The sequence below is a fragment of the Phoenix dactylifera genome, unplaced genomic scaffold, assembly GCF_009389715.1.
Source record: "Phoenix dactylifera cultivar Barhee BC4 unplaced genomic scaffold, palm_55x_up_171113_PBpolish2nd_filt_p 000119F, whole genome shotgun sequence".
Classification (NCBI taxonomy): domain Eukaryota; kingdom Viridiplantae; phylum Streptophyta; class Magnoliopsida; order Arecales; family Arecaceae; genus Phoenix; species Phoenix dactylifera.
The window spans coordinates 424,588-440,410 of NW_024067687.1; the positions used below are offsets into that span (position 1 = coordinate 424,588).

Here is a 15,823-nt window from a genome sequence, read left to right on the forward strand (position 1 = left end):
GTAATAAATTCCTTAAAATGACTTGCCATTTCCATAAAAGATAAGTCCTAGGGAAGGAATGGCCAGGTAAATTAAATTCAGAATGATCAAATGCAACATATATCAGAAGCTCTCCAGTACTAAACAGGAAAAATATGTAACAAATATTCTATTGATTGAAAGAAAATGCTATGCGGCATGTGCCATGCGCACACAAGCACCTTGAGTCCATCAACGATGGGTTGGGAACTCAGCATTCTGCAATTAATCCACCATTTATTGCAGTGATCCCTGCCATGTGGCTTCATGATTAAAAGATCAAAAATGCTTAAATCAAAAGTATCACTCAGCAAGTCACTAAGAAGCAAAGATATTAGGTGATAGACACTGCCTTTTGTGAGTGATTACTGCAGGATTGCTCTTAAAAGATTGAAATGGTAAAAGAAACAGAGCTTCCAGGAGGACCAAGGCATCCATGCATTCCACGCCAGAACACTGCACTTACATGCGGATAGTGATGACTTACTTCAAAACCCCCAAAACATAATTCAAATGTAAAGTTCAAAGAAACCAACATTAGGGCCTTGGGAACCTTCCTGTAGGCATTGTGGGGCTACTCCCTTTGCAGTAGTAAAGCGTTTCCTTTAAAAATCCAAAAGCAAGAAAAAACATTTTCCCACAAAAATTTCAAAAGGGTTCTGAAACATCTCTAGCAACTAAAAGCAGGATAAACTTGTTTAATAACGATCATCCATGCTTCATCTCCATGCATCAAGATGACAAGATCTGATAAGTAATATCTCCTTTCAGCTACTGCACCCATCCCTTAAATTGCGACCGCATGTGCAGGCATGTGTGCACGTGCGTGTGCATGCATGCGTGTATGGGTGTGTGAGAGAGAGAGAGAGAGAGCGAGCGAGAGAGAGAGAGAGAGCGAGCATAATAAATTTTAGTGGGTCTGCAAAACTACAAAAGGAATATGGATAGCTACAAGCCTATACAGATGAAATTATCAGCACGTGCGAACCAGTTCTTAGAGAAATTAATAAAAAAAGGTACAGTTAAATTTCTGTCAATTGAAACAACAGATCTAGCTGTGCATACAGAATGGAGTCTCCACTTTTCCATGCAGCAGTATTAAAATATCAGACCTGCTAGAGACACACTAGTTCCACTTGTCTTGCCTGAAATAATTTGAAGCACATATTGTGAGGTCAAATTCAGAGAGCCTCACAACAGTAGTATTATGCCACCAGCTTCACACATTGCTTTGCTTGTAAAACTTTGTATCCAGCACTTGCTTCCCGCACATAGCACAGACCCCTAAGAGGCAAAAAAGGGGTTAGAAGCATGTCATGATATATTGTGGGCAAAAAATTGAACTAGCTATGCTGGTAAAATTTTCGTAATTGAGTCTGTTAGTGCCTATTGAACAGTTATCCATGAAAAAGGCCTAACTTTTTTGTCAAGAGTTCAAATTAATCAAATGTTCTTATTGACAAAGAAACCTGTAAGCACAAAGGAGATCAACTACAAGAAGACTGCTCAAATTGTTTGAAACATGCGATCAATTTTGGCTTTGAGCTAAAGTCAGAGTCTGCAACTGGCATAGTACAGATTGAACTCCATGGAGTACCAAGCTACCGGATATAGGTGTTCTGTTATAGTAATGCAAAAGATTCTCAATGCAAAAAAAAACTAAAAACAAAAAGGTTCCAACCCAGAAAAGAAAAATATGGAAACGATAACATCAAACTTCTTGCCTTTAGAGTAAGCACAGGTATGGCAGTATTTGGCATCTTGATGTACTTGCTGTTTGCAAATGATGCACTTGGCATTTCCATAAGGGGTCCATCTGCAAATAAGAGGACAAATAATTAGAATATAGCATGAGAGATACTATTAACCAATCAGAAACAGCAACCACAGACAACTCACAATATTTTCAGATATAATAATGACAAAGTGCTGGTTGTTCAATAACTATAATTAATTATAAAAGGATAATAAAAACTAAGCAAAACCACTGATATTTGAATCTCAAAGAATTCAGAGTAACTGTCCAGAATAAAAAAGATTTTAAAACCATGGAAAAATGATAAAAGGATAACGGTGTCTGTTTTATAAAACCTACACTGCAGGTGTATAAATTCAACAATGCAAGTTCAAAAGACCACAATTCTAAGTGATAACAGTATTATCTCCAAGACCTCGTTGTTCATTAGGCATTACTGCTTTATATGAGGCATGTCATTATTTCCAGTGACAAGTCAAGAGCAATGAAACTATGAAGACAGATATAATGTAACTGATTCTCTTATGGAATGTCAGTTAAGCAGTCTAAAGAGTTCTGATGTCACCAAGAAAGAATCATCTCAAACAAATGTCTGTCTAAATCAATGTCTAGCTATTGATATACGACTTTCACAAGACATATGTACCATGTCAAGGAACTTGAGAGAGAAGCTATTCCAATATTTTGGCATTTACATGACAATCCTGTATCTATTGATATCACTTCATATCCCACCATTTTTAGTTGATATGATATCACAGAATCATACATAATAGTGCATAAATGCACAGTAGACATTGGCATATTGATATCTGATTTTTCATAAGGTCTTCCCTCCTTGATAGTTACTTCTGGTTTATTTTGTGGGTTGCAGTCAACACTGGCTGCATCATTTGGAGGGTACGTTCTTTCAGGTAAGATGCAAGGTGCCTACAGCATTTGTGCTCATCTTGTTCACAGGTAAAAGCCATGGTTAGGCTGAAATCATCTCAATTACATTGATGCACTCCCAAGAACTCAACAGGAGATGAATAACAGTATTTGCATTGAACACATTTCCAGCTATGCAATATTCATGGCCTCATCTAGATCTCCAGGAGAGACAGTGTGTCAAGAAGGTCAGTCATACATTAGAACAATGTCGTAGGCCAGCTAGCCCCATGGTCAGAACTAAAGGTTGTACATAAGGTTATACGGTTGTGTTGAGCAACAGACTGATCCAGAAATGTACAGAATACTTGTTGGATGTACTTGACTATTACGAGACCTGATATCACTCATTTTGTTGGTGCCGTTAGTCAACTTATGCGTAATCCTTGTGTTCCTCATCTTGAAGCAGTATATCGAACTATGAGATATCTAAAATGCATGCCTGGTGAAGGAACTTCAAACAGGGATCAAGGCCACCTAAAATTTTGGGGATATAAGAATGCTGGTTGGGCAGGTTCTCTCTATGATAGAAGAGGTACTTCAAGATATGTACATTTGTGGGGGGAGACTAGTTACTTGGAAAAGCAAAAAGCAGTCGGTGGCTGCTACATCTAGTGCAGAAGCAGAATATAGGGCAATTGCATTAGCTACTTGTTAGTTGATATGGTTTCATATCCTGCTTATTGAGATTGGAATTTCCATTCCTCGACCTACAATCCTAGCAATCCAATTTTTGACAAAAGGACCAAATATATTTATATAGATCTTCATTTTGCTCGAAAGAAAATTGTTACTAAAGAAATTTTCGAACCTCATGTATGATCAAATTCTTAATTTGTAGATGTACACAAGAAGGCTCTTAGGCAAGATAACTTGAAGAACATCATCATTAAGCCTGGCATGATTGATTTCTATGCTCCACCTTTAGGAATATTTATCATGTTTTCAATCTTTTTTGTCATATGTTATTGGGGCTGCCATACATTTTGGCTTATTGGGCCTTACTAAAGCTCAAATAAGTAGCCAATAGCTGGCTCCCTAGTTTCAACAAATCTGATGATGCAAAATGTCAGTACTGTAGCGGCATCCTTCTCCCTCTATTCTTCTTTCTCACACCATCTCCTTTCTCCCCTTCTCTTCCTTTTTTTTTCCTCTCATTCTTTGTTCTCCAATATTTTATCCTTTTCACTCTTTTCTGTTTTTTCGCTTAACCTGAATCTGTTACATCACCAAGCCAAAAGAATGTTGTTTTCAAGGGATAAAAGTTCTTGGAATGTCCGTCCACTAGCAATATTTTAGCAAATTGCAAGCAGATGTTTGTCTGGAAAACGCACAAGTGAGCAGTCTTTAAAGATATATTTCATTTAAAGGCTGATCTTTAGTTGAACCACCATATGACATAAAAGTAGCATACTTTCACAACTATTGGTGCTACAAAATGTCAAAAACTTCCAAATATGTTTAGTTGTTCTTAGATTTTGACACATGAATATCTGTTAACGATAAAAGATGAATAATGAAGCTGACTCAAAGAACATCATGTTGGTCATTTAGCACTATTATCAAAACATGTTGTACAAAAAATTCAAAGATTTTCATTCCCACATATCACTATTACCTTACAAAAACAAAGATTCTAAAGTTCCACTCTAATGATCCCAAAAGTCAAGCTCTCAGGCATCTATGTTACAGGTGCATATCTATGTCCCCAATCCTTTTACTCTTTAAAAATTCTCTTGTGAACCCATATCCATGCTTAAGTGCTGGCTGCAGGAACCCTTGGTGAAGTTGAAAGGTCTGGGTAACATAGCTAGGTGTCCTTTCAAGTCATTCATAAACATAAGTACAAAATAATTGCCTTGGTTTACACAACGTACAAATCAAATAAAGCAAGTTGTTTCACATATATTGCCTGCCTCCCTGGAAGAAGAGCATGATATCTTCATATTAGAAATGGGAAATTGGGTTGAAGAGATAAACCTTCAACAAGCTATTTTCTTTACACTAAGCTACATGCTACTAAAGAACTCCATGCTAAGAGTCTACAAAAAAAGAATTAAAATGGGAAGCATGCTCCTATCTTAGAATTTTAGTACACCTAAAGCAATGCCATTGCAAAAGTTAGTGTCATAATATAGTGCTTCTGGACCCTATCTGTGTCTCTTGGCCCTTCCAAGAGGGAGAACATAAGCAATTTTGGTTAGAGATAGCATAAGACTTCATGGGGACTTTACAGAGAAAACTCACCGTTTGGCATGATAAGCATTATTGAACTCATATGATCAGACAAAGGCTTTAGGAGATGCACGCACTAGCAAAAGGCTTCACTTCTTTAGCTAAGAAAGTGAAATTTTTCTTCGGAGGGATGGTGGGGAATGATCATACTTTCTAGTTTCTAGTGTAAGATGATGAGGAGATTTAAGGGCGAACCTACAAATCCAGAGAGCCCAAATGCAAAACTTTAAAAGGGTGATCCAATTTTTACCAAAAAAAAAAAAAGGTGATCCAATAAAAAAAGGAAATAAGGTTACCCAAAAGAAAATTCATTCAAGCTAGACTCCTCATATCCCCAACATGCATCCCACTACCAGAACCCAGTCCACATTTATTCTTTCTGCATCCATTCACATCATGTACTCCTAGGAAAAGAAAGACTCGAAAAGTCAAGAGTAGAAAATAAAAGTCAAGTGTAGCAAGAAACTTCAGTCGGGTTGTACACAGGTTTCTATTTCTAGTACATTACCTATTGAAGAGGATAAGTTAACATTCAACCACTTAGGGTGGTCGTACAACATTAAGTGTTTCAAATTATCAAGAATAAGATACTACAACTTTGTCAACAATTATGCCAACAAAACAAAACAACATAATAGTTTTATTGCCATATCACACATACTTTTCTTGCTTTCTCAATAACCATGCAACTACTTTCAAAATGAGAAGACAACTTCTGAGGGCATGTTTGGATGTACTTAATCCCATGAAACCATGGGATTATGACAATTTCAAGGGAATAAACCATAAGGGAACAATCCTCAAAGATACCAAAGAAAAACGGAGATTCCCTGGGGAAATAGAAATGTACTCATTTTGGCTTCTCTGTTTCCCATGTTTTGAAAGTGATGTCCATACTCCACTTCTCTGAAGAAGAACAGCATGCCATCTCATCTCAAAACACGGCAAAACCTCCTTTCTTTCTCCCAAACTATCACCCAAAGAAAAAAAAATAAAAAAACAACCTTATCGCTTTTTCTTTCATTTAGTTTTTTTTCTCACATCCTCATCAAACCAGTCCCCTCCGGCCTTTTATTTGCTATAACTGTTAATACTTCCACCTCCATCCCAGATAAAAGTCTCCTTGGTTGAGTTTGGATAGTCTCCTTGGTTGAGTTTGGATTAACATTTGGAATAAGATTGGAAACGAAAGATGAAGAAGAGGAATGGTCAAAAATAAGATTAGAAAAGGGAGAAGATGAGAAGGAGTAATGGTATCAGTTCAATCTTCGAAGGGTGCTAATTGTTGTAAAGATCACAATTTCTGACTGGAGATCGGAACAGGCCTGCTGCTAAAATATCATTGTTGCATTGTTGCAGCTCTTCTATCTTTCTTTCTTATACATTTTTCTTTCTTTTTCTTCCCAAGTATGTTGTTTTTAAGTCTATTTCTTTCTAATACTTCCTTATTACCAGAGAATTCCTTTGGATTGCCTATTTCAATATGGTATATGATTGGTTTCAGGAATGTCTCAAGGTTCAGCTGATTGCAAATGATATAACTGTAAATATGTTCCTCCTCATGTCAACACATTTTATTGTTTAGGGGGATCACACTTGTTATTTAGTACAAGCAGCACAGAAGCTTTTTCCTCTGTTCAATACAAGTGACTAAGGCCAATGTTGGTTGGTTAATTCAATCAGTTCATTGATGGTCAGCAAGTATGATGGTTCCAATGATATTCCTGAACGTATTTCATGTGCTTGGATTGAATTTCATAGCATTTTAATCTAATATGCTGTTTGTAGAATAAAAAATATTTTTTCTACAAATGGTGCGAAGGGAGGAGATAAAGCAGTACAAAAAATGGCAACAAGTGGGCCCTGCATTGTTTTCTTATCACCACCCTTTTCCATTCAGGTTATTTCTTGTTGCAAGTCCTCTTTTTTTCCTTTCTTCTATTTTCTTTTTTGATACCTAATTTCTTCCTTTATTAATTATTTCCCAAGCATCCTCTGATCCATTGACTCATCATCCACGGCTTTTTATTTTTTCTAGAGATGTTGGATGGTTAACTTACAAGAATCAGAAAAGAAGATAGAAAAGAAGAGGATTTATGACTTACAAGCATATGATATATAACTTCTTATGAAACGCATTTTCTTCTCTCTTCTGTGGTCTTTGTATCTGATTCTATTGGAAAGGATGAGGCTCATCTTCTTCATTATGTAAAATGTTATTATCAAAGAGACAAAATATTGTAATATTGATTTAATATGACCAGATAATATATATTCTATTATAATATAATAAATTATTCATTGAGTTGAAAATTTTACTTTCCTATGATAGTTTACAGCTACAGGCACAAGTTGGTAGGGTAGACCTATGATTAATCTGTACCTGTCCCAATTTAGATTTTGCCTGTACGTGCAACCTAATCAAACCTAATTCAACGCTTCACAAATTAGTTATGAAACTCAAGTGTAAATCCATAATTTAGACTCCTGTAGCAGGTCACTGCCCCACATGGGAGTGAATCAAATTGGAATCACTTTGGAGTTGGCCAAAAACTTAAATTGAAAGACTGGTTAGGAGGTAAATGTTTAAATTACACTACATTATAGTCCAATTTTCTGCTAATTTTACTTGCAATATTTTCTTTTCTATAGATTTTCCAGCAAGAGCCAAACAACAAATACCAGAAAAATACCGTGGTTAATTTTTTTCTTGGTTTTCTTTTGTAGCATCACTCTGTTTTGACATTTTTTCGATACTATGGAAATTTTTGCCCAAACATCCAGACAAGAGCTAAACTTTTGACCAATACCTGTTTAACTCTTGTTAGGCACCATTTAACAAGCTAATTTGCAGTCTTAAGTTTGTAAACATACTAAGAGCTTTAAAAGCACTCGTGGCTCTACAGAATTGCCATGCTAAAAATATTATCAAAGAAATACTAAACTTTTGCTGGAACAACAAAGAATGTATCAGCTGCTGATGCCCTTCACTTAACCAATTTCAACAAAGCAACTTTCGCCTCCATTTCCTGCATGTCTAAATCTGTCCATTCCTTATCTATCTTCATTCAATCCAGCTCTGTCAGTTTCATACCTACTAGCTCTTTTACTATTGACAATCAACATAAAATGGATGCTATTTTCAAACTCTTGGACCTTACCTTCATCAAGCATAAAATCTCAAAGAAGTCACTGCTCTTTCTCCCACTGTTACTCTGGAAAAGTTTTGTGTTTATACTTGCACATCCAGCCAAATTAACCACAACTTCAACAAAGCAAGCTTGTCACTCTTAAACCACATTCAAAATCCATATTCAAAGCTTTGATTATCGATCTCTCTAAAGAAGCATGGAGTAGATATTTTGAATTTTTTCATATCAATTAAGTCTACATGATTTCTTCTTATCCATGCTTACAGTGTTCTATCCACCAATAGGCAATCAGTAGTACACTCCCTTAACACCCCCCCCCCCCCAACCGCCGCCAACAAAAAAAAAACCCAAAAAAGATCCCTCAATTCTTTACCTAACTCAAGTACATCAGCAACATACTTTGAAATTCTATATGGATCCCAACTTTCCCCAAAACAATCCAACATAGAAATTTGATCCTAACAATACCAAATTCTAGCAACATCACATTTGGCGCAAAGTTACCAGAATTAGAAGCAGATGCAAAAGCAGGGAAGCAGATTAGGGCATTAAAGAAACAAGAAGCATATGTATGAATTATATTATGTATATTAATTATGAAAAAGGACTATCTATTAAGTTGTCATATTTTAAAGAACATGATATAGAGATTCAAAAAGAGATGCTTCAGTAATACAGCCTACAAACAAAGGTTGGGCCGCCAGCAAGGTCCGCTGTACCGGTATCGGTCGGCGTACCGGTGGCGGCCCGGACCGGTACAAATCGGTCCCGTACCGGTCACGTACCGGTCCGAACCGATCATGTATCGGTCCAAACCGGTCCGTACCGGTTCTCCAACAATAAACCACCGGTACCGAATTCCACGCTGATCCGATACCGGTCCCAGGCCGGACCGGTACGTACCGGCCAGTACGGACCGGTACGGCAGACCATGGCCGCCAGTGTGTGTAATATACCCATAGTAACAACTAAATCTAAAGAAAAGTTTCCTCCATCTTTTTTTTTGAATAATTTTTTTTGAGTGAAATATTTTTTCTTGAATGAAATTTCTCCGACATTCTCCAGAAATATTCACAGAGTGATGAAATTAGAATTATAAGATGATGTCATGACTATTGTTAGCTTCGCGAACATTCACCACAGCAGAAGAAGACCTTGCAAATATTATTAAAATAAAAACACAAGCCTGCCAGTGATCAAACATCTCTTACAGACCTAGAGAGCGGTGCTCCTCACTCATGCGACCTTGTAGGGATCTAGGGATCTAGGTGCTCTTCAATTTCAACTTACTAGGACCATCTTCAAAGACCACGTTATGCAAATGTCAAAGTCATTAAGTACACCGCACAGAGTTGGTGACTGATTGGATTCTTGTTCAAAAATGGTGCTTAACTGCCAATTGTAGATGCTACCTATAATTAATTAGGAGACATCTAAAAACAACAAAGTGATGAACCTTGTCTTCTTCTATGTAGTTACATTTGCTCCATTCATCACTTTCTTCAAACTCTAGATAAACAACATCTTTGCCTTTTGTTATGGGTTTATGTTGGCAAGCAGACCTTTCTAACAAACAAAAATCATGTCAATTTGGGCATTGGCCTAAAAAGCAAGGAGGTAGGCAAATCCTTTGTGAATCATTAACTTGAGAAATTATTGATTTCACTTAGGCATTGAGCATTCAGCTTGGAAGCATCGAATTTGATCACTTTAAGCCTAATGCCTAAATCAGCTCACAATTTCACCAATAAAAAAAGTCTTACTAAGTAGATACACATATAAAAAAACATAAGGCAACATATATTAAGTAGAGCCTAAAACATAGCTATCTAGAAGGAAAGTTGCATCTGAGGTTCGCCATCTCAGTACTGGATCCTGCATCAGTATCGTGCTAATACAATATCCATATGCTCGGTACGGGGGTTAGTTCGACATACAAAGACTCAGTGCGCCCCAAATCCCAAGTCTCAATTCGATACTTATATAGTATGGTATGCTTGGTATGAGGCGGTATCTTCCTTGCATCGCTCTGTTCTTAGACTTTGCACTACTCGAAGTGAAATAGACATTGAAGATTGGAAAGAAACCTTTTCAATATCTAAATCCAGTGCATTGGGCATCTTTGCACTTTTAGTATTGACTCCAGTAGTTGCACAAATATCATTTTTGAAGATAGTATCAATAAGTTTAAGCTAAAGAGCAAGCCAAAGCATAGATCCGTACAAGGTCACATGGATGAAGAACATCTATCTCAAAGTCCATAAGGGATGTTTTGTTACTGATTCGATTGATGACACATGGATAAGATGTGGTGTAACAATCTTAATTTCAAGGCATGCCGACCTCTTTGGGTAAAAATGGTTGTTCAATTGGAAAGTTCAACACAACGCCTGCAAAAATAGCTACTCATTCGAGAGAGCATGGGCAATATTACCTGAAAGCATACATTAGCTAAAAGACCTCTAGCCAACATGACTAGGAGTCGGGCTGTGATGCAGGCGGGTTGCGACTGATACATGACATTCGCAAATTCTTAGGGGAGTGCATCTCTCACCGAGCTACCCATGTCTTCCGAGAGGTTAACAGTACAGTGGACTGGGTGGCATCCTTTGCGGCGAACCACTCCGGGGTCTTTGTTTGGGATACTCACGCCGCGGTGCCAGCTTCGAGTATTTTCTCCTTCTCTCTGACCTTATGGGCTGACTCACACCCGGTTCGTGTGAGGCGCCGATGTACCAAAAAAAAAAAAAGGACCTCTAGCAAACAAAGTTCAAGCAAATGACCAACAATTCTGATCAATGGTCTGAGAGAAAAAAAAAGAATGCAATAGATATGAGAATTTTGATATGGATTTGTAGTAATGCTATGATGAAGAGTGAGCAAAGAACAGAGATATTTAGGAGTTGCAACAATTGAAGACGAAGTCGTAAAATTCATTGAAAAGGTATTGGTGTACACACTGAAGATGCGAGGAGATCCTAGAAGGAGAGAAGATCAAATCATGAGTACAGGATTGCATGATAGAGGTTGTGAGCAAGAATTTGGAAAAACATCCAATAACAGCAAAAATAAACCTTTATAGAAAGATTACATAAAGAGGATTCATAAAGCTAAATTGAAAAAATGGAGCAACAAAAGAATTTTTTATTCACTTTTTAGCCTAATCACACATATATAGGTATTAAACGCTTTGTCACGTATATCTTGATATCAACTAAAACTAAATTCACTAAGTAAAATTCAATCAAGATATGAATTGGATTGTACTATGTCAAAGTGTGATCAATCATAACCAACCTGCCCACAAATCTCTCACGCATATGAACAGACCAAAACCAGTAGCAATGCAATGGTTTAAGACCATTAGCAATCCTCAAGCGCACATCACGCATCCCTTTTTTCTGACCTTATTGATAAGACTTCTTTTGCGGGGAGGAGGGCCAAGGGCCAATCTATGGCCCTTGGATGGTGGCGATTTGGCCCTTGGATGGTGGCGACACGGCTCAAGCTCCCGAGGGAGAACCAACCGCCGCGGCCGAAGAAGACGACCGTGCCCGAACCCGTGCCCGAGTCGTCTTCGACTCGGCCGCCCTCTCCGGTGACACGCCCAACCTCGCCAGTGTCCCCGCCGGACCTCGACGGCTGGCAAAAGCCGGCGAAGGTCGCGCGCAGCCAGTCGCCACCGAAGAACCCGCCGGCCGGTGAAAGGGGGGCTGAACCCCAGACTCCCCTTCGGGAGCCTCCGAGTTGACTCGATCGACGAGTCACTCGAGGGCCTGGCCGAACAGGAGGCTCCTGGGCCCAATGTTGGACGTGGGCCGGGAGCCAGCCCGGTCCCCTTGCGGACTGACCTAGGGCCTAGTGGGGTGGGCGCAACCCACGTCCGATCCATCAAGCGGCCCAGGGTTCCTGGGCCGCTCGTGTATCTGGGTACGAGGCGGAGCAACGAGGCCCGGGCTAGTAGTGCAGGCCTCGGCCCGTTGAGAGGCACCGAGACTGGGGCCCAGACGCCCCGTGTGACCTTGACGCGGGGCCAGCAGGCCCGCCAGGGGCCGGCCGACCGCATCGCGATGGGCGGCCCAAGGATGCGTCGAGCCCGTCGGCCCAGTCCGTGCAGGCCGCGCCAGGCCCAGGCCGCCGTAGACCCAGGCCATGCTGGGCCAGGGGGAGTGGATGGCCAGCGGGACCCCTTGCAGGCCAACTCCGGTCAGGCCCACGGGGGCGCTAGCTGGGCCTTTCGGGTATAACCCACCTGGCCTGAGGCTGGACCCGGGGTTGGGGACCTCCCTGCCCCTAGGCCAGAACCTCTTTATGCAGCCGGGCATGCCGAGTGAGCCAGGTGTGTGGGGCACACATGAGGCCTAGGGGGCCCACACGGGGTTTTCCGATTCGGCTCTCTAACCTACGCATTGGGAGAGCAGCAGGGGTTTACCCTGAGTGGGACTAAGCCAAATGGGGAGACTAGCGAGGCAGGGGGCCATGAGCGAGTAGGCTGCCATATCCATATCATGTCCATATCAGATGCTGATACTCATCATGTACGTCTCAATTATGTTTCTAATACTTATGTTAAGTAATCTAATTTTCAAAATTAAGAAATGCTCCAAATACTTTTTAAATGCACCTTATATACTTCCCCAATATCTCCAAAAATGGGGGGAGGGTAGATTTTGTAATATACGATATTACTTTAAAACATGAAGTACGGAGTATGGATTATGAAATAATGACTAGCCGATGAGCTTGTAAAGTTAAAGTTATTGTATAAAGTATGGAGCATGGTCTATTGTACCATCCGATAACCGGTACGAAACTTAACTTCAAGTCGGTACAAGCCCTGCACCGCCCACACTGCCCGTACCGAGGCATACCGCATCGTATCGAGGTGAACCGAGGCGTACTGAGGTGCATACTGGTCCGTACTGAAACATACTGACTTGTATGAAAGCGTACCGAGATAAAAATTAAGAAAAATAATTAGAAAACTATTTCGGTTAAAAGTGTAACGTACCATACAGAATCGATAAGGTACCAATACGGTACCCAGTACCAAGATTGCGGACCTTGGTATGGAATTTGTTATTTTGAACCCATTATGCTTTATGTATGCCATTTTCTATCCATACCCATGCATTTATATGTATGTATGAATATATATGTATTTTATACATACAAACATATATATATATATATGAATATATGTATAGATACATATATATACACATACATATATATATTCCTTGATGTATCCTAGTTGTAGCGTATCCTACTTTTTCAAAATTTGTCATATTGGCTTATTTGTATCATGCTGTGGCCACATCTAATATCCATCTCCGTGCTTCATAGCTTGGATCTATAGCCAATCATGTTTCAAACTAGGAGAAAGTGGCACCTAAACTCAATTTTCCCACAATCTCACCATCCATAACATTGAAGAAAAGACTGATATTTTGGAGTTTGACATGCAATGTGTCAACCTCTTATCCAACAACTGATCTGTTGTAACAGCTTATTTTGCTATCTACCTGGCCCAACTAGTAAAAATCTGGTGGAGTCAAAATGCAAGATAAGGAAATGTGGTTACCCATGAAGCACCAGATCACCTAAAGATGAATGATCCACCAAACAGACCTCATGGTTCTTTGATTATCCATCAATCAGTGGGTTCATTAATTAGAATTGAATCTTACCTCCCACAAAGTTTCCCTCAATTCGAAACCCTAATGTATAAAACAACAACTCCAACACAAAGACTCATATACTTATTGTGCATTGTTTTCAGAATTGTAATTGGTATTAGAGCCAAGCATATATCTTGCTTGGGTGACCAATGGAATGGACTCCCAAGATAAAATGGCTACACCAAAGGGCACCACATGGAAGGAGCCAACTTATAGGATTAAAGCAAGCTACAATAGTAAAGGCCTGTTCGGTGGTAGTTCAGTACGGCCTAGAAACTAGAGAATAGGACTTGGTTGAAGAGCATAATGCTCTGTCACTTCTGCCAAGAGAAATTAGTAATACTAATTAGGAACTAAAGACACACATATATGGAGAAGAGGACACGCAGGCACGCACAGAGAGAGAGAGAGGTCATCCAAAAAATGGGTATTTTTAGGGTTCATTCAAGAGAAAGACAGCAATAACCTCTTGTATGAATGCCCAATCCTCATCTCTTCATTTATCATTTGATTAACATATATGAGGGATGCTCAGTGCCCACTACTCTTGAATTCAGTTTGAAGAATCAGAAGCCAATAAAAACCACATCCAAACAAACAATTGAATGGATCTCACTGTATTTCAAAAAGAAACAACAAATAAATAACAATAACCACAAAACGACCGAACAGAACAAGAAAAGGGGATCTGGGGAGAAAAAAAGAAAAGTAACTTCGACGAAAGAAGAAAAGAAGAACCTGTGCTTTTTGGACAGGAGTTTGTTCTCGTTGATCTTACGGCCGCCGCTTTCGGTGGTATTGCTGGCGCCCTCCTTCCACTTGTCGGGCACGATCACCTTCGACAATTTCTTCTCGCCTGGAGGGAGGAAGAGAATAAGATACGGCGGAGGGATTGTGTGAAAAGAAAGAAACGAAAGAAACTGAACCGCTACCACTTCGAGAAGAATTAGAGGAGAAAATGCTTACACTTCTCGCACACCATTATTTGTCTCTCGGCAGTGATGTTTCCCCGCTAGGAGAAGGGAGAAGGTTGCAGAAGGAAAAGAAACCCCAAGCGACCGTGGAGGCGAAGGGAAGAAGAGAGCGAGAGAGAAAAGGGTATACGCTGCACCGCGGTGCATGCAGCACCTAGGGTGTTACTACTTCCTGCCAAATGCAGCACCTATGGTGTTGCTTCCGGCCAACGGATGGAGCCGAGCCAATTAGACCCAACTAGACCCACTGGAATATGACTCAGCCCGATCGAAATCAAAAATCATATAATCTTAGTTTTATTATAAGATTAATTTTTTATTTTATTCCAACGCCCTATCTATTTAAAGGGTGGACGTTGAAGAATAAAAACAGAATATTTTAACTTACAAATTGCTTGTGATCTAAAGGCGAGAGGCTTCTTCTTCTTCCCCTTTAGTGAGACTCCAAAGGCTCTTCTTCTTTCTTGGTGAGATGCCAGAAAAAATCCTTAGGTTTTGGGTATAGGTGAGACTCTTATATTCAGCCCATAGTTATCTCCATTACCTTCAACTCGTAGCACTTTTATTGTTATTGTTTCAATCCGTCATTCATCATAAATCCCCTTAAGTTTTAGACCTCAAACGTAGGCCTTGAATCCTTTATTATCACGTCCTAACTCAAATAATCTTTGGGCTTAACCAATTTCAGCCATCTTCCACAAAAATTCAGCAGCACCCACCTTCGTTCTGCGTCAATTGGTATCAGAGCAAAAGTCTTATACCAAAGCGTATTTCTACCTCAATTTTATAGCCATCTATTCCTCTGCAATTTCATCATGCCCCCCATCAACAATCAGCAAATTCATCACGCCATTTAAGAGTCCTCTTCCAAATAGGATTCTGCAATTTCAGCCGCATTATAGAATAACCTTTAACCCATAGTTTCACGCCCCAATCATCTGTTTTCTTCCCTTCATAATCACAAATCATCACGCCATTAGATTTAAGGAGTTCTAACACTTTAGCACTCTTAATTCCCTTCATAATCCACGCCATCCTAGAGTTCTACTTCGACTAGAATTCTGAAATTCTGCATAT

At 39.6% G+C, this 15,823-nt stretch overlaps 1 protein-coding gene across 1 annotated transcript; it reads right to left on the bottom strand.

The window, feature by feature from the left end:
* Window positions 1–909: 909 nt before the first annotated feature.
* On the bottom strand, window positions 910–14,945 carry LOC120104833 (cysteine-rich PDZ-binding protein). Its single transcript, XM_039116671.1, has 4 exons — window positions 14,739–14,945; window positions 14,511–14,628; window positions 1,743–1,834; window positions 910–1,302 (listed from the first exon to the last, which is right to left on the bottom strand). The coding sequence occupies exons 1-4, from the start codon at window positions 14,752–14,754 to the stop codon at window positions 1,238–1,240; spliced, it is 291 nt and encodes a 96-aa protein (XP_038972599.1). The 5' UTR covers window positions 14,755–14,945; the 3' UTR covers window positions 910–1,237.
* Window positions 14,946–15,823: the final 878 nt, after the last annotated feature.

Coding starts and splice junctions, on each gene's coding strand:
- LOC120104833 (XM_039116671.1), bottom strand. Junction 1,835..14,510: donor CTCCTGTCCAAAAAGCACAG/GTTCTTCTTTTC, acceptor TCTTATTTGCAG/ATGGACCCCTTATGGAAATG. Junction 1,303..1,742: donor TACCTGTGCTTACTCTAAAG/GCAAGAAGTTTG, acceptor TTTGCCTCTTAG/GGGTCTGTGCTATGTGCGGG.